Consider the following 17,946-nt stretch of genomic DNA (forward strand, 5'->3'; position numbering starts at 1 on the left):
GGTTTATACTGGTTTGGTGGATTCTCCAGCGGCTGCTAGTGGGGTTGAGGACCCACCCCCCCAGTAAAAGGGATCCAGGTGTGTCATCCGTCTGTCCCCGTCCCCCCCCCCCCACAGTAGCAATAACATCCCCTCCACCGCAATCGTGTGAGTGGCTTTAATGTCCTGTTGTTCTCCCCCCCGCATGGTCCCCCCCGGACCTGCTTCTGGCACCAATAAACACCTTTGTATGTCCCATGGCTCTGGGGGGGACCCTAAAGCTGGAGGCGGCTCGGGAGGGGGGGGGGGGGGAGAGGATGACAAGGGGGGGACACTGCAAAGCTGGGGGGGGGACTTGGGGGGCTGGGGGGACCCCAAAGCTGGGGGCGTCTCGGGGGGGGGGTGGAACCCCAAAACTGGGGGGGTACATAGGGGCGTGGGGTCCCTATGAGACCACTGGGGATACGGGAGACACGGGGACCCCACGGCTGGGGTCCGCCATCTTGTTCCGGCGCGCCGCGGTGGCGTCACACGTGCGGCCAGAAGGGCGGTGCCCCCTCCCCGATAGACAGGCCCACACCGACTGCCTAGCTCCGCCCCAGGCTCTTGGTCCCTTCCCCCGGGGCGCCGCGCTGCTTGAGCCCGCTCGGCCCCGCCCCCTCAGCGCTCGGCCACGCCTCTCAACGCTTGGCCACGCCCCCTCGACATTCGCGAACGCCTGAGTCCCCGGGTGGGTCTCGCAGTCGCTCCTGCCGCCGCTGGGCTCGCAGGTACCGGGACTCCCCCGGGACCCCCTCCCGGGACCGACACCCTCTTTCCCCCCCCGGGGTCCCTCCGGTCCTTCCTCCCCCCAACGGCTCCGCGATTCAGCCCCGACCCCGCCCGGTTCCCGGAAATCCGCACCCAGAGCCGGGAGGGGCTGGGTCCGTCCCTCCCCACCCTGGGGGGGAACTATGAGGTTGGGGGGGTCTGTAGGGCCTGGGAGCATCTGTGGGGCCCGGGGGGATCTATAGGGCCTGAGGTGGCTCCGCAGGGTTGGGGGGGGGAGGGTCTGTAGGACCCGTGGGTGTCTATAGAACCCGGGGAGGTCTATAGTGCTGGGGGGGGGTGGCGGGTGTTATCTGTAAGGGCTTGGGGGGCTCTATAGGATCCTTCAGGCACCCACAGTGGGGGGGCTTATGGGTCCGGGGAGGGGGCCCTAGAGAAAATGGGGGTCTATAGGTTCCAGGGGTGTCTATAGGGCCCGAGGGGGATGGGGGTGTGTGTCTTAGGGCCCGGTCGGGGCTATGGGGTCTGGAGGAGCCTATGGTGCCGTAGGGCGTCGACCTAACGCTGCTCTCTTCTAGCCTCTCCCAGCGCTCCCAGTCACCTCCCAGTGCCCCCCTTTGTAGGGACCATGTTCTTGGTAAAGGGGCTGCTGGGGGTGGGGTGGGGCGGGGGTGGGGGGGGCTCCCTGGGGGCATTGGCTCGGTGCTGGGGGGGCTGCTGAGCGGGGGGGGGCGCGGGGGTGGCACCGGGGGGGCCATGGGGATCCTAGGGGGTGTCATCAGTGCCATCAGGTGAGAGGACTTTGGGGACTTGGGAGGGGGGGATTGGGGATGGGGACATTGGGGATGTGGGGTTGAGGGGACATGGGGGGACATTGGGGATGTGGGTTTTTGGGGATGAGGTGGGGACAGGGAGTGGGGTCCAGGGGGTGGCACCCGGGGGTGGGGGTGACACGGGGGGGCCGGGGCACCCCGGGGTGCTCTGACCCCCCCCAACCCCCACAGCAAAGTGGCTACCCAGTATAACCCTGAGCCCCCAGTAAGTGACCTCCAACACCAGGACCCTCCCCAAGATTTTGGGGCCCCCCCCTACCCTGGTGACCCCTATTCCCACAGTGGGGTGTCATCCCCCCTGGATTTTGGGGGTGCCCTTTGACACCCCCCCAGCCCCCTTGCACCCACATCTCCACGGTGGACACTGAGAGCAAGGAGGTGCAGCAGTTCCAGCAGCTCTTTGCCCAGCTCACTGGGGACATGAGTGACTGCCAGATCCCCCCCCCCCCCCCCAAGACCCCCCCCAACCCCCTCCAGGATCCCCCCAACCCCCCCAGGGACACCCTGCCCCTCAGGGATTCCCTACTGGGCCCCTCGGATCTCCCTGGAACTCCCAGATCCTCTGGGATCCCCCCTGGATCCCCTGACCCTCTGGGATCCCCAGACCCCACTGGATGTCCCAGATTCTGCCCCCTGCATCCCCCAATCCCCAGGGATCCCCAGATTCTACTCGATTGCCCAGACCCCCCCCGATCCCCCCAATTCCCCCAACCCCCCCACAGCCCCCCCCCCCCCCCCCGGGGATCCTTGCTGGATCCCACTCCCAGATCCTACAGGATCCCAAGACCCCCCCCCAACCCCCAATCCTCCACTGGCCCCACAGGATCCCCCTGGATCCTTCCCAGCTCTCAGCCCTTCCTGGATCCCATGGGTGCTGCCCCAGGATCCCCCAACCAGATCCCCCCCCCCCCCCCCCCGAGTCCTCTGGGATCTGCCCCCGCACCCCTCCAGCCCCAAATCCCCAGTGGGTCACTGGATCCCATGAGATCCCCCACAGGATCCCCCGAGCACCCCTCCTATCACTGAGGGGGGGTCTCTGATCCTGAGGGTGGGGGGCACCCCGGGGCACCCCCCCATGCTCATCTCCAGCAGGACATGGAGGTGGGTCCCACCAAGCTCATGAACATCCTCAACAAAGTTGTCACCTGCTGTAAGTGTGCCCCCAAAAACGGGGACACACACACACGTTGGGGGAGCCCTGGGACCTGCCCCCCCCCCCCCCAAATCATGAGGGCTGGGAAATGGGGGGGGGGGGGGGGAGAAGCACAACCCTATAGCAGCCACTAGAGAATCCCCACATGGGCAGGGAAAAACATTCCGGTTTTGGTTAAAATTTGGGGGGGGGGCCGGGAGTCTGGGGCCCCCCCCTCAAAAATCATCTGCCCACCACCCTCCCCCAGATCCTGACCTGAAGATGGACGGCTTTGGCCTCGACACCTGCTGCAGCATGGTGGCTGTGATGGATGTATCCTTTGGGGGGGGGCAAGGGGGGGTCCCCATTGCCCCCCAAATCTCCTTGACCCCCCCAGCAGGGTGATGACCCTGGTTTTTGGGTGTCCCCCCCGGTTTTGGTCCCCCCTTCAGGTCACTGGACTGGGATGGGAGTTGCCAGATCCAAGTCAGCCTCCAGGAGGTGGGTTTGGGGGTGCCCCCCCGGGGTGGTTTTTGGGGTCCCCCAGTCCCTTTTTTGGGGTATCCCCAGAGCGGAGGGGGTCCCATGGGGTGGAAGGAGGTGGCCCCCCCCAAACTGCCCTGGCTCTGCCCAGCTGGGCCCTATATCACTATACAGCACCCCAATTTTTTTATGGAGCACCCCGGTCCCTATAGAGCACCCCCAAATCCTTGCACAGCCTCCCCACATCCCCAGGAAGTCACACCCAAATACCTATAGGTCACCCCCAATCCCTATAAGGCCCCCCAAATCCCCATAGGAAGCCTGTGATCCCTATAGGGGATCCCCAGCTTCCTATAGAGCAGCAACCACCCCCCTCCGAACCCCCCCCAATCCCTATAAAGCCCCATCAAATCCATATAGGGTGGCCCTGATCCCTATGGGGGAACGCAGCCCCCAATCCCTTTAGGGTGATCCCCTATAGGCACCCAGTGACCTGGCACCTTCTCTCCACAGTGGCTGCAGCTCACCATGTACTCCTGAGGCACCCATGCTTGGGGGAGAGCACCTGGGACCTGCCCACACCCCCTGCACCCCACTGGTAAATCCCCCCCCCCCCCCCCCGACTGTGCCATGGGTGGGCCCAGCCCTCCCCCAGTAAAGCTCACCTGGTCCCACCCAGCTCCTTTGTATTTTTTTGAGGGGAGGGGGGTATAGAGCTATAGGTGGGTGGGTGCTATAGGGGGTATGGGTGCTGTGGGAGGCTGCAGGGCTAAAGGAACTATAGGGGTGTCCTGGTTTCAGCTGGGATAGAGTTAATTGTCTTCCTAGTAGCTGGTACAGTGCTATGTTTTGAGTTCAGTATGCGAAGAATGTTGATAACACACTGATGTTTTCAGTTGTTGCTCAGTAGTGTTTAGACTAAGTCAAGGATTTTTCAGCTTCTCAAGCCCAGCCAGGGAGAAAGCTGGAGCACAAGAAGTTGGCACAGGACACAGCCAGGGCACCTGACCCAAACTGGCCAACGGGGTATTCCATACCATGCGACGTCACATCTTCACATCTAGTATAGGAACTGGGGGAGTGGGGGCAGGGAGAATCGCAGCTCAGGGACTAACTGGGTGTCGGTTGGCAGGTGGTAAGCAATTGCACTGCGCATCATTTGTACATTCCAATCCTTTTTTTATTACTGTTGTCATTTTATCAGTGTTATCAGATGGGCTCGAGATCGAGGGGTGGACCTGACCATGGACACTATCGCGCAGGTTATCCATGAATGTGAAACATGTGCTGCAATTAGGCGAGGCAAGCGGTTAAAGCCCCTGTGGTATGGAGGGCGATGGCTGAAATATAAATTTGGGGAAGCCTGGCAGATTGACTATATCACCCTCCCACAAACTCGCCAAGGCAAGCGCTATGTGCTGACGATGGTGGAAGCAACCACCGGGTGGCTGGAAACATATTCTGTACCCCATGCCACTGCCCGGAACACTATCCTGGGCCTTGAGAAGCAGGTCTTGTGGTGACATGGCACCCCAGAAAGAATCGAGTCAGACAATGGGACTCATTTCCGAAACAACCTCATAGACACCTGGGCCAAAGAGCATGGCATTGAGTGGGTGTATCATATTCCCTATCATGCACCAGCCTCTGGGAAAATCGAGCGATACAATGGACTGTTAAAGACTACATTGAGAGCAATGGGGGGTGGAACTTTCAAACATTGGGATACACATTTAGCAAAAGCCACCTGGTTAGTCAACACCAGAGGATCTGCCAATCGGAGTGCCCCTGCCCAATCAGAATTTTTACATACTATAGAAGGGGATAAAGTCCCTGTAGTGCACATGAAAAATATGTTAGGGAAAACAGTCTGGGTTACTCCTGCCTCAGGCAATGGTAAACCCATTCGTGGGATTGCTTTTGCTCAAGGGCCTGGGTGCACTTGGTGGGTGATGCGAAAAGATGGAGAAGTCCGATGTGTGCCTCAAGGGGATTTGATTTTAGGTGAGAATAGCCAGAATTAAACTGTATGATATTAGCTGCTATATAACACTGCCACTGTATGTTATCATTACTATAATTGTTATATGCTATATCCATAGTACTATAGTAAGAATCACTTGGATCAAGCAGGAAAGAACTGTGATAAAACTGAGCAAAGCGCAGTAGTGATGGAACCAGAACTGACTCCAGCATGCAACAATCCAACGGTGCACACCATCCTCCTGCTACGTCAAATGTCAGCTGCTCGTCACACCGCACTGAAGCCCAATTCTGCTCTACCGACTGAGAGGACTTTGCACCATTCCTCCTGCCCAGACAGACTGGTATGACAGATGGAGCCCGGAGTCGGAAACTAATTGAACTCAACAAATGTTTTATGAACATAACTCATGAACTAAAGGAATGATATCTCTGTGTGTGTATACGTGTGTGTATATATATATATATCATTGTCCATATGTCTCGAAAGGATGGAAAGGTGGTGATGATTGATCAGGATGTAACTAAAGGTATGGGAACTGAGCATGACATCAATGGTATAGAATAAGGGGTGGATACTGTCTTAGTTTCAGCTGGGATAGAGTTAATTGTCTTCCTAGTAGCTGGTACAGTGCTGTGTTTTGAGTCCAGTATGCGAAGAATGTTGATAACACTGATGGTTTCAGTTGTTGCTCAGTAGTGTTTAGACTAAAGTCAAGGATTCTTCAGCTTTTCATGCCCAGCCAGTGAGAAAGCTGGAGGGGCACAAGAAGTTGGCACAGGACACAGCCAGGGCAGCTGACCCAAACTGGCCAACGGTGTATTCCATACCATGGGACCTCACATCTAGCATAGGAACTGGGAAGTGGGGGTGGGGAATCGCCGCTCGGGGACTAGCTGAGTGTCGGTCGGCGGGTGGTGAGCAATTGCCCTGCGCATCATTTGTACATTCCAATCCTTTTATTACTACTGTTGTCATTTTATTAGTGTCATTATCATTATTAGTTTCTTCTTTTCTGTTCTATTAAACCGTTCTTATCTCAACCCAGGAGTTTTACTTTTTCCCCCCGATTTTCTCCCCCATCCCACTGGGTGTGGGGGGAGTGAGTGAGCGGCTGCGTGGTGCTTAGTTGCTGGCTGGGGTTAAACCACGACAAGGGGCTACGGGTTATATAGAGGGTATAGGAGTTATGGATGCTATAGAGGGTATGGGTGCTGGGAGGGCTATGGGGGTATGGGTGCTGTAGGAGATATGGGTGCTACAGGAGCTATAGGGATGTAGCTGTTATAGGGAGCTGTAAGGATAGGAAGGTATAGCAGGTATGGGTGCTAGGGGGTATAGGCATATGGGTGCTATAGGGGTTATAGGTGTATTGGTGCTATGGGTAGCTATAGGGGGTATGGGTGCTGTGGGGGGCTACAGGTGCTATAGGGAGCAATAGGGGATATGGGTGCTGTAGGGATGTGGCTGTTCCAGGGAGCTGTAAGGATAGGAGGTATGGGTGCTATAAGGGGTATAAGGGTGTCACGACCCAGACTGGACAGACCAGGGAGTCGTGTTTAATTTGAAATTCCCTCGGGCTAAATTAAGGTGAAACAACACCAAATGATTGGTTAAAGATTTTATTCATGACAGAAGCAAACCAAACTGGGGAGGCGTGGTAGTAGTTGGCAGGGTTTCTCACAACAGGAATTGGCATAAGACTACTTCTGTAAACCATGTAACCCATGGTAACCATATATATCAATTCAGGGAATAAGGAGATCCCTCCTGTTGAGTCACAAGGTTCAGAGCAGACCCCCTTGCTTTCTAGACTCCTCCTCAGAGAAGGGCCCAGGGGCAGCTGGATCTACTCTTAGTCTCAGACTTGGTCAATGGTTTATATCTTGAAATGGATGAGGTGTAGGGATTGTGGAAAAGGAAAAAGGAAAGAGAGAAAGATTTCACTGGTCCTGGGTCCAGCGTTGGTCCAGTCAGCTGAGGGGTCCAGTCATAGAATCATAGAATCATTTAAGTTGGAAAAGACCTTAAAGATCATCGAGTCCAACCATGCCCACTAAACCAGTCCTGGTGGGCTTGCACAGCTGGGGCTTCAGTTTGTGTCCTTTTATCATCCTTGCCCCTCCTTTGGGCAGGCACCCGAACTTGAACTCGTCGGGCTAATGAGCAGTTTGTGAGCCTTTGGGCTTGGGGGTGGTTTGTGGAGTAACTTCTCCTTCCCTGCAGATGTGGCCATTGTTTGATCTTTGTATCAGAACAGCTTATCAGAACAGGGAGCTGGGCACCCTCCAGCATGCCCTCCCCATCCTGTTGCTGATGTCTGAGCTGATGGGCTTTTCACCTTGGCTCCTTGCTGTGCAGAGTTTGTCTTTAAGCAGAACTTGCCCCACCACAATGTTTGAGACATTAACTCTTTCAGTCTCTCACAAGGGGTACAGGTACTATAGGGGCTATAAGGGTGGGGCTGCTATAGGGAGCTGTAAGGCTGGGAAGCCACAGGAGGTATGGATGCTATAGGGGGGTATAAGGAGTACAGTATGCCATAGGTGTGTGGGTGCTATAGGAGCCATTAGGGATAGTGCAGCTATGGGGGGGGATAGAGAATCTATGGGAGTGTATGGGGGCTATAGAGGGGCTCTATGGGGCTGGGAGGTATAGGATGGAGGGGGGGTTATAGGGGTAGGGGGTATAGGACATACAGGGCCATAGGGGCTGGGGGGAGAATCAGTGTCCCCTGGGAGCGGTGACCCGGGGGTTGGTAACAGGGTATCCGGGGGAGGGAGGGGGGGGGGGTGGTCCTGGTGTCCTGGGGGGGGGGCTCTACTGGGGAGGGGAGTCCCGGGAAGTGTCCTGAGTCCCTGGAGTGGGGGGGGGGGGGGCTCGGTAACGAGGTGTCGGGTAGGTTCCCGGTCCCCCGGGGGGGGGGGGGGGTGTCGGTGTCCCCGGGTACCGATGTCCTGGTCCCCCGGGGGGGGTATCCCGTATTTAGCTCAAGGGGCCCCGGGGGGGGGGGAGCCCCCTCCGGTACGCTCCTGCTTACCGCCCGTCCCCGTAGGTGCTCCTCCGACCGTGGCCACCCCCCCCCCCGCCCCTCCCGGTGGGCGGACGGGCCCGAGGCGATGGCGGCGCCCCCGGGGCGGCGGGAGCGGCTGCGGGCGCTGGCGCTGGGGCGGGGGGGGCTACTGGGACTGGAGACGTTACTGGATCTGCTGGTGGGACTGGCGGGGGGGCTACGGCACCGGTACCGGGACACCGGGAACAACGGGAGCGAGAGCGAGAGACACGTCCGAGATTTTCTGAGCTGGGGTGAGAGGGGAGGGAACGGGGACGGGATGGGGGGGGGGGGGGGGGTGTACGGGACCGGGAGGTACGGGACTGGGCGGGTCCGGGACCGGGACGGGCACGGCTGGGACCGGGCACTCCGGTACGGGGGCGGGTACGGGAGCAGGACCGGAGCGGGGGAGGGCGGGCGGTCCGGTACCGGGGCTGGTCCGGCAACGGGAGACGGTGGGACCGGGTGTGTGTGTGTGTGGTGATCCGGTACCGGGGGGGGGGAGGTGGCTCCCGGACGCCTGGGTCCCTTTTGGGAGGGGGGGGGGGCCGGTGGCGCCGCTCCTTTTCTGGGCACGTCGGGCCCGGCCCCCCCCCCCCGTGGGCGCCGATCGCTGCGCGGCCATAAATGGGCTGCGGGTGTGCGGCTGCCCCCCCCGCCCCGGGGCACCGAGGGTGTCACCACACCCCCGGGACTGCCACCCTCCCCCGGGACCTGTCACCTCCCCACTGGCTTCCCCCTCCCTCCCCAAACCCCACTGTCGTCGTCGTCCCCGACACCCCCCCACCCCAGGGCCCCCCCAAATTCCCTGGGACCCTCCAAATCCCAGAGCCCCCCCCCTCCTTAACTCCGCTCCCGACCCCCCCCGAGTTTCCCCCTCCCCCAGGGTATCTCCAAATCTCATCAGCCCCCCCCATGACGACAGGCCACCCCAAAACCCCAGAGCCCCCCCCCAAAAACCAGCCCCCCCCCCGATCCAGTGACACCCCCAAGCACCCCCCCCCGGGCACGACGCCCCCGTACCCCAATACTCCCCCCAAACCCCATGTAACCCCCCCAATGCCCCAGCTCCCCCTGCAGTGGATTCTCCAGTGGCTTGTATTGGGGTTGTGTGTCCCCATTGCACCCCCAAACCTGAGCTTCTCCCCAAAATCCACCCCCCCCGGGGTAATTGGCCTCCCACGGGTTCTGACCCCCCACCCACCCATGGGTGCCCCCCCCAGTGGAGCCAGTGGCCGCCCAGGTGCAGGAGCTGCAGTTGCAACGAAGCGACTTTGAGATCTTGAAGGTGATCGGGCGCGGGGCCTTCAGCGAGGTAAGGGGGGGGGCCGGAGGGGGGGTGACATGGGTGACACCACGGGTGACACCACGGGTGACACTGTGGGTGGTCCCACAGGTGGCCGTGGTGCGGATGAAGGAGTCAGGGCAGATCTACGCCATGAAGATCATGAACAAGTGGGACGTGCTGCAGCACGGAGAGGTGAGGGGACATGGGGTGGACACACACAGGGGTGGTGGTGGTGGGGATGCGGGGGGAGGCACAGGGACATGGGTGGGGTGTGGCATGGAGACACAGAGGAAGGGGGACAAGGGGGTCCTGGGGACCCAGAGGGGACATGGGATGATGGGGACAGGGGTGGCACTAGGGGGGAGAGTGACACAGGGACAGGGGTGACACAGGGTCCCTAGGGCTGACCCTGACCCCCAATGCCTGGGGTTGAGATGAGGGGGTGACCTTGCAGGTGACCTCAGTGCCTGGGGGTGACCCTGGGGGAGGGGGAGGTGACGCCAATGCCACCCATATCCGTGTCCCCAGGTGTCCTGTTTCCGGGAGGAGCGGGAGGTGCTGGCGCGGGGGGACCAGCGCTGGATCACCCGCCTCCACTTCGCCTTCCAGGACCCCCAGTGCCTGGTGAGGGGACACCCCCACCCCATGGGGACACCCCCCCCCCACCCAGGGACAGCCCTGGTGGTCCCCAGAGAACAGCCTCCAGCACCCCTGGGTGCCCCCAGGGAGCCCCCATGTCTGCATATCCCCATGCCACCCCCGTGTCCCCATCCCTGTGCCACCGCTGAGTCCCCACACCATGGTTGTATCTCCTGTCCCCATCCCATCCCTGTGTCCCCATCCCCATGTCCCTGTGCCATCCTGATGTCCCCATGCCATCCCCATGTACCTGTGCCACTCCTGTGTCCCCATCCCCACATCATCCCTATACCGTCCCCATGTCCCCATGCCGTCCCCATGTCCCCGTGCCATCCCTATGTCCCCATGCCATCCCTGTATCCTGTGTCCCCATGCCATCCCTGCGTCCCATGTCCCCATCCCCCTGTTCCTGTACCATGCCAGTGTCCCCATGCCCCACCTGTCCCCTGTGTCCCCCCCCTGCAGTACCTGGTCATGGAGTACTACGTGGGGGGGGACCTCCTGACCCTGCTCAGCAAATTTGGGGACCGGCTGCCCCTCACCATGGCACGCTTCTACCTGGCCGAGCTGGTGATGGCCATTGACTCTGTCCACCGTCTGGGCTACGTCCACCGGTGGGCACAGGGCTGGGGACATGGGGGGGGGGGGGGGGACGCAGGAGGACATGGCATGGGGCTGGGGGGACATGGGGGGACATGGCATGGGGCTGGGGACACGCAGGGGGGCACAGGTGGGACATGGCATGGGACTGGGGACATGCAGGGGCCATACGAGGGTACATGAAATGGGGCCGGGGACACATGGGGGGACATGGCACAAGGGGTGAGGACACCAGGGTATGGGGACATGGGGGTGATTGGGGACACAAGGAGGAGCTGATGGGGACATGGGTGAGGACCTGAGGGATGTGGAGGGGACAAAGGAGGAGCATGGGGACACAGGAAGGACATGGGGGCACACGAGGATGTGGGGGGCAAGTGGGGACATGGAGGGACAAAAGGGGACATGGAGGGACAGGGGGGCACACAGGCAACATGTGGGACATGGGGAGGACTGGGGGACCAGGAGCCATGGTGGGGGAACACACACACGGGGTGACAGAGGCCACCTGTCTCCCCCCCAAGGGACATCAAACCTGACAACATCCTCCTGGACTGCTGGGGCCACATCCGGCTCGGGGACTTCGGCTCCTGCCTCAAGCTGGGGCCTGATGGCACCGTGAGTGGGGACAGGGGGTTGACCTGGAGCTCAACCCTGCTATGAGGACCCAGAGAATCTCCCATCCCCATGTCCCCTGTTCCAATGTCCCTGTGTCCCCACGTTCCATCTCCACTACCCCATGTCCCCCATCCAACACCCCCCTGTCCCCATGTCCTGTGTCCCCATGTCACCAATCCTCATGTCCCCATGTCCCACCTCCCCCATCCCTGTGTTATGTCCCCAGGTCCAATCGCCCTGTGTCCCCATGTCCCATCTCCCCCATGTCCCTGTGTCCCTGGTCCCCATGCCCCATCTCTCCAGTCCTCATGTCCCATCTCCCTCCTGACCCAACACCCCACACCATCCAATGCCCCCCCCCCCCCGTCCCCATGTCCCCCCACCCCAGGTGCGCTCCTCCGTGGCTGTGGGGACTCCTGACTACTTGTCCCCCGAGATGCTGCTGGCGGTGGAGGACCCTACCTGCTCCTATGGCCCCGAGTGTGACTGGTGGGCACTGGGAGTACTGGCCTATGAGATGTTCTTTGGGCAGCCACCCTTCTTTGCCGAGTCCCTGCCTGAGACCTACGCCAAGATCCTCCACTTCCAGGTGCAGGGGGGGCACTGGGAGGGAACTGGGAAGAAATGGGGGCACTGAGAAGGAAATGTGAGGTGCTGGGAGGCACTGGGAGGTTACTGGGACATTAACTGGGAGGCACTGGGAGGTTACTAGGAAGCACGTGGGTACTGGGGGGTACTGGGAGGTTACTGGGACATTAACTGGGAGGCACTGGGAGGTTACTAGGAAGCACGGGGGTACTGGGGGGCACTGGGACATTAACTGGGACATTAACTGGGAGGCACTGGGAGGTTACTAGGAAGCACGGGGGTACTGGGGGGCACTGGGAGGTTACTGGGACATTAACCTGGAGGCACTGGGATATTACTAGGAAGCACATGGGTACTGGGGAGCACGGGGAGGTTACTGGGACATTAACTGGGAGGCACTGGGAGGTTACTAGGAAGCATGGGGGGTACTGGGACGCACTGGGAGGTTACTGGGACATTAACTGGGAGGCACTGGGAGGTTAGTAGGAAGCACGGGGGTACTGGGATGCACTGGGAGGTTACTGGGACATTAACTGGGAGGCACTGGGAGGTTACTAGGAAGCACATGGGTACTGGGAGGCAGTGGGAGGTTACTGGGAAGTACGGGGGGTACTGGGGGGCTACTGGGAGGTTACTGGGACATGAACTGGGAGGCACTGGGACGTTACTAGCAAGCACGGGGGGTACTGGGGGGTACTGGGAGGTTACTGGGACATTAACTGGGAGGCACTGGGAGTTTACTAGGAAGCATGGGGGTACTGGGGGGCACTGGGAGGTTACTGGGAAGCACGGGGGGTACTGGGGGGCACTGGGAGGTTACTGGGACATTAACTGGGAGGCACTGGGAGGTTACTAGGAAGCACGGGGGGTACTGGGGGTTACTGGGAGGTTACTGGGACATTAACCTGGAGGCACTGGGAGGTTACTTGGAAGCACGGGGGGTACTGGGACGCACTGGGAGGTTACTGGGACATTAACTGGGAGGCACTCGGAGGTAAGAGGGACATTAACTGGGAGACACTGGGACGTTACTAGGAAGCACAGGGGATACTGGGTGGCACTGGGAGGTTACTGGAACATTAACTGGGAGGCCCTGGGAGGTTACTGGGACATTAACTGGGAGGCACTGGGAGGTTACTAGGAAGCACATGGGTACTGGGGGGCAGTGGGAGGTTACTGGAACATTAACTGGGAGGCACTGGGAGGTTACTAGGAAGCACGTGGGTACTGGGGGGCACTGGGAGGTTACTGGGACATTAACTGGGAGGCACTGGGAGGTTACTAGGAAGCACGTGGGTACTGGGGGGCACTGGGAGGTTACTGGGACATTAACTGGGAGGCACTGGGACGTTAGTAGCAAACACGGGGGGTACTGGGGGGCACTGGGAGGTTACTGGGAAGCACAGGGGGTACTGGAGGGCACTGGGAGGTTACTGGGACATTAACTGGGAGGCACTGGGAGGTTACTAGGAAGCACGGGGGGTACTGAGATGCACTGGGAGCTTATTGGGACATTAACTGGGAGGCACTCGGAGGTAAGAGGAACATTAACTGGGAGACACTGGGACGTTACTAGGAAGCACAGGGGGCACTAGGGGGCACTGGGTGGTTACTGGGACATTAACTGGGAGGTTACTAGGAAGCACGGGGGTACTGGGTGGCAGTGGGAGGTTACTAGGAAGCACATGGGTACTGGGGGGCAGTGGGAGGTTACTGGGAAGTACGGGGGGTACTGCGGGGCTACTGGGAGGTTACTGGGACATTAACTGGGAGGCACTGGGAGGTTACTAGGAAGCACGTGGGTACTGGGGGACACTGGGAGGTTACTGGGACATTAACTGGGAGACTCTGGGAAGTTACTAAGAAGCACGGGGGTACTGGGGGGCACTGGGAGGTTACTGGGTCATCAACTGGGAGGCACTGGGAGGTTATTAGGAAGCACGGGGGTACTGGGGGGCACTGGGACATTAACTGGGACATTAACTGGGAGGCACTGGGATATTACTAGGAAGCACGGGGTACTGGGGGGCACTGGGAGGTTAATGGGACATTAACTGGGAGGCACTGGGAAGTTACTATGAAGCATGTAGGGTACTGGGATGCACTGGGAGGTTACTGGGACATTAACTGGGAGGCACTCGGAGGTAAGAGGGACATTAACTGGGAGACACTGGCATGTTACTAGGAAGCACAGGGGGTACTGGCGGGCACTGGGAGGTTACTGGGAAGCACGGGGGGTACTGGGGGGCTACTGGGTCGTTACTGGGACATTAACTGGGAGGCACTCGGAGGTTACCAGGAAGCACAGGGCTACTGGGGGGCACTGGGTGGTTATTGGGAAGCACGGGGGGTACTGGGTGGCACTGGGAGGTTACTGGGACATTAACTGGGAGGCACTGGGAGGTTACTAGGAAGCACATGGGTACTGGGGGGCAGTGGGAGGTTACTGGGAAGTACGGGGGGTACTGGGGGGCTACCTGGAGGTTACTGGGACATTAACTGGGAGGCACTGGGAGGTTACTACGAAGCACGTGGGTACTGGGGGGCGCTGGGAGGTTACTGGGACATTAACTGGGAGGCACTGGGAGGTTACTAGGAAGCACGTGGGTACTGGGGGTTACTGGGAGGTTACTGGGACATAAACTGGGAGGCACTGGGACGTTACTAGCAAGCACGGGGGGTACTGGGGGGCACTGGGAGGTTACTGGGAAGCACGGGGGGTACTGGGGGGTACTGGGAGTTTACTGGGACATTAACTGGGAGGCACTGGGAGTTTACTAGTAAGCACGGGGGGTACTGGGGGGCACTGGGAGGTTACTGGGAAGTACGGGGGGTACTGGGGGGCACTGGGAGGTTACTGGGACATTAACTGGGAGGCACTGGGAGGTTACTGGGAAATACGGGGGGTACTGGGGGGCTACTGGGAGGTTACTGGGACATTAACTGGGAGGCTCCTGGAGGTTAGTAGGAAGCACGGGTAGCACTGGGGGGCACTGGAAGGTTACTAGGACTTTAACTGGGAGGCACTGGGAGGTTACTAGGAAGCACAGGCGGTACTGGGGGGGTACTGGGATGTTACTGGGACATTAACTGGGAGGCACTGGGAGGTTACTGGGACATTACTAGGGGTTACCGGGGGTTGACGGCGGCCTCGCTCCCAGGACCACCTGCACCTGCCGGACGACCCACCCCCGCCGGTGGGATGGGGCGCGGCCCCGGCGGCGTGCCCGCGAGTGCCGGAGGCGGCGCGGGCGCTGGTGCGAGGCCTGCTGTGCGCGCGGGAGGCGCGCCTGGGGCGTGGCGGGGTTTGCGACTTCCGACGGCTGCCGCTGTTCGCGGGGCTGCGTTGGACCGCGCTCCGCCGCACCGCCCCCCCCGTTTGCCCCCGCCGCCGCCGGCGCCGCCGACACTTCCAACTTCGACGTGCTCGACGACTGCCTCAGCCAGACGGTGCGCGGCGGGGGCGGGGGGGGGGAAAGGCACCGGCAACGACCTCCCTCTCCAGCCCCCGTCCCGGGGTGAACCCCTCGTGGCAACCCCCCCCCCCCCCCATGGGACCGTCCTTCGTCCGTCCCCCGGGTGGACTCCTCATCGGACCCACCCATCCGTTGATCCCCGCTCCGGGACCCCCCCCCCCCCATGAGACTCCCGCCCATGCGACCCCCCCCATCCCGGGACCCCATCCCCCTTCATGGGACCTGTGCACTCCGGGACCCCCCCCATCCGTTGAACCCCCCCGGGGAACGCCCCCCGCAGGCCTCCTCCCCCATGGGACCCCCCCATCACTTGACACATTCCCTCCCATGGAAATCCCTCCTTGGGACACCCCCCCTCCCCACGAGCCTCTATCAGCTCACCCCCCCATGGGACCCCCTCACCCCGGCCCCCCCCCCATTGGCCTCACCTGGGACCTCCCCCAATCCTCCAGGGACCCCCATTGGCCCCTACCCCCCCCCCCGGTGCTCTCCCCCCCACACGTCTAACATCCCCCTCCCCCCAGGAACCCCTGGGGGAGCCGTGGGATCCCCCCGAACTGGGGCTGCATCTCCCGTTTGTGGGGTACTCGTACGCCCGTGGAGACCCCGAGTGAGCACGGGGGGGGAACGACGGCGGGGGCTGGGGGTAACGGTATTGGGGGGACATACAAAACCGGGGGGGGGAACTGGGGGCACTGGGGAAATGATGGGGCTGGGATAACCCCTGAGTGTCCCCTGGTGGGGGGTCCCTGTGGGGGGGCCCCAGGTGACCTCCCCCATTTGTGTGTGTCCCCCACCCTAGGGAGGAGGAGGATGATGATGAAGAGGAAGAGGAGGAGTGGGACCAGGACGTGGCCATGGAGCTGGAGGGGGACTGGGGGGGACCCCCACCCCTGGGGACCTCTGAACCCACAGACACCCCCCCCAAAAAAGAGCCCCCCCCACCTTCAGGGGTACCCCCACCCATGGGAGCACCCCCCCAAAAAGAGCCCCCCTCCCCCACGGGGGCTCCCCCACAAAACCCCCACCCCCCACCCACGGAGCCCCTCCCACCCATGGGTGCCTCACCCCCAAAAGGGCCCCCCCCATCCCAGGGCCCCTCCCCAGACACGGGCCCCCCCCCCGCAGACGCCACGCCCTGGATGTGCAGCCCCCCCGGGCACGGAGACCCCCCGGACACCCCCCGAGGAGCCGGTATGTGGGGGTGTCCCGGTGCTGGAAGCCGGGGGGCGGTGGGGGTGGTGCCCCGGGAGGGGGGGTCCCGAGGGAGGTCAGTGTCCGGGGCGGGGTTCCCCATGCAGACGCGGTTCCCGCAGGAGCCGTCGGCGGCGCCCACGGAGCCCCCCGAGGGGGTGGGGCCGATGCTGGAGGAGGCGTGGCTTGTAGCGGCAGAGGCGGGGCCGGAGGCGGAGGAGGCGGAGCTGCGGGCGGTGCTGGAGCGGGAGCTGGGGCTGCTGCGGGCGGCGGCGCAGGGGCTGGCCCGGTACGGGGGGGGGAGGGGGGGCACCGGGGAGGAGAGGGGGGACACGGGGACAGCGGGACCGGGGGCGGGGTGACACATGGGAGACAGACAGTAGGGGGGGGGTGTGTGACACTGGGTACCGGGCAGTGACACCTGGGTGACAACCAGTACCGTGGGGGGATGTGTGTGAGACACCAGGGACCCCGGGTACCACTGTGCTATAGGGCAGGGACATCGGGGACCGACGGGGGGGGGGCGGTGGTGTCTCCACATGTCTCCACCTGACACGCCCACCCCCACCCCCTCCAGGCGCCTGCAGGAGGCCGAGAGCCACAACCTGGAACTGGAAGCAAAGCTGCAGCGGCTGCAGAGCCCCCCCCCGGGGCCAGGGCCCCCCCTGCAGGAAGGCAAGGCCCCCCCTCCCCCCCAGACCCCTCCCCGATATTGCCCCAGGGACCCTCTCTAGCCCCCTTTAAATGTCTTGGGTGCCCCCAACACCCCTCAGACCCACCCCCAAATCACTTGCCCCCCCCAGGGCCCCCCAAAGTCCCTTGGCAGAGCTTGACCCCCCCCCAAAGCCCTTTGTGCCCCCCCCGAGCTCCCCCAAATCCCTTGGGTAGCCCTGAAACCGTCCCCAGGATGGGAGGGGTGGGAATCAGGGGCCTCACCCCCTCCCTAAAATGGGGGGGCCCAAAAGAGTATTGGGGGGGCAGGACTTCAACTGCACCCCAAAATGGGGGGGACACCCCAAAAAAGGGTATTGGGAGGGGATCCAGGACCTTGTCCCCTCCCTAAAATGGGGGGGTGTGTGTGTCGCAAAAAAGTTGGGATCAGGGCCTCACCCTCTTCTCAAAATGGGGGGGGAACGCACCCCAGAAAGGGTATTTGGGGAGGGGGGCTCAGGGCCTGATTCTGCCCCCCCATTTCCCTTGCAGGAGTCATGGGGCAGCCCTCCACCATCACGGCTCCCCCCGTGGAGCCCTCGGCGGACGTAAGAGTTGGGGGGGGGGGGGGGGGGGGGGGAGGGTTTTGGGGGTTGCTGAC

The 17,946-nt window shown here is 61.7% G+C and overlaps 1 protein-coding gene across 1 annotated transcript; it reads left to right on the top strand.

The window, feature by feature from the left end:
- Positions 1–8,408: 8,408 nt before the first annotated feature.
- LOC126035555 (myotonin-protein kinase-like) lies at positions 8,409–16,054 on the top strand. Its single transcript, XM_049794198.1, is given in 10 exon segments — positions 8,409–8,485; positions 9,455–9,546; positions 9,628–9,711; positions 10,048–10,143; positions 10,624–10,772; positions 11,283–11,376; positions 11,765–11,965; positions 15,126–15,335; positions 15,337–15,414; positions 15,965–16,054. Coding segments are annotated over 8 exon segments (987 nt in total). The 5' UTR covers positions 8,409–8,485; positions 9,455–9,546; positions 9,628–9,642.
- The last annotated feature ends 1,892 nt before the right edge of the window (positions 16,055–17,946 follow it).

This window comes from Accipiter gentilis, chromosome W (assembly GCF_929443795.1).
Source record: "Accipiter gentilis chromosome W, bAccGen1.1, whole genome shotgun sequence".
Taxonomy (NCBI): Eukaryota; Metazoa; Chordata; class Aves; order Accipitriformes; family Accipitridae; genus Astur; species Astur gentilis.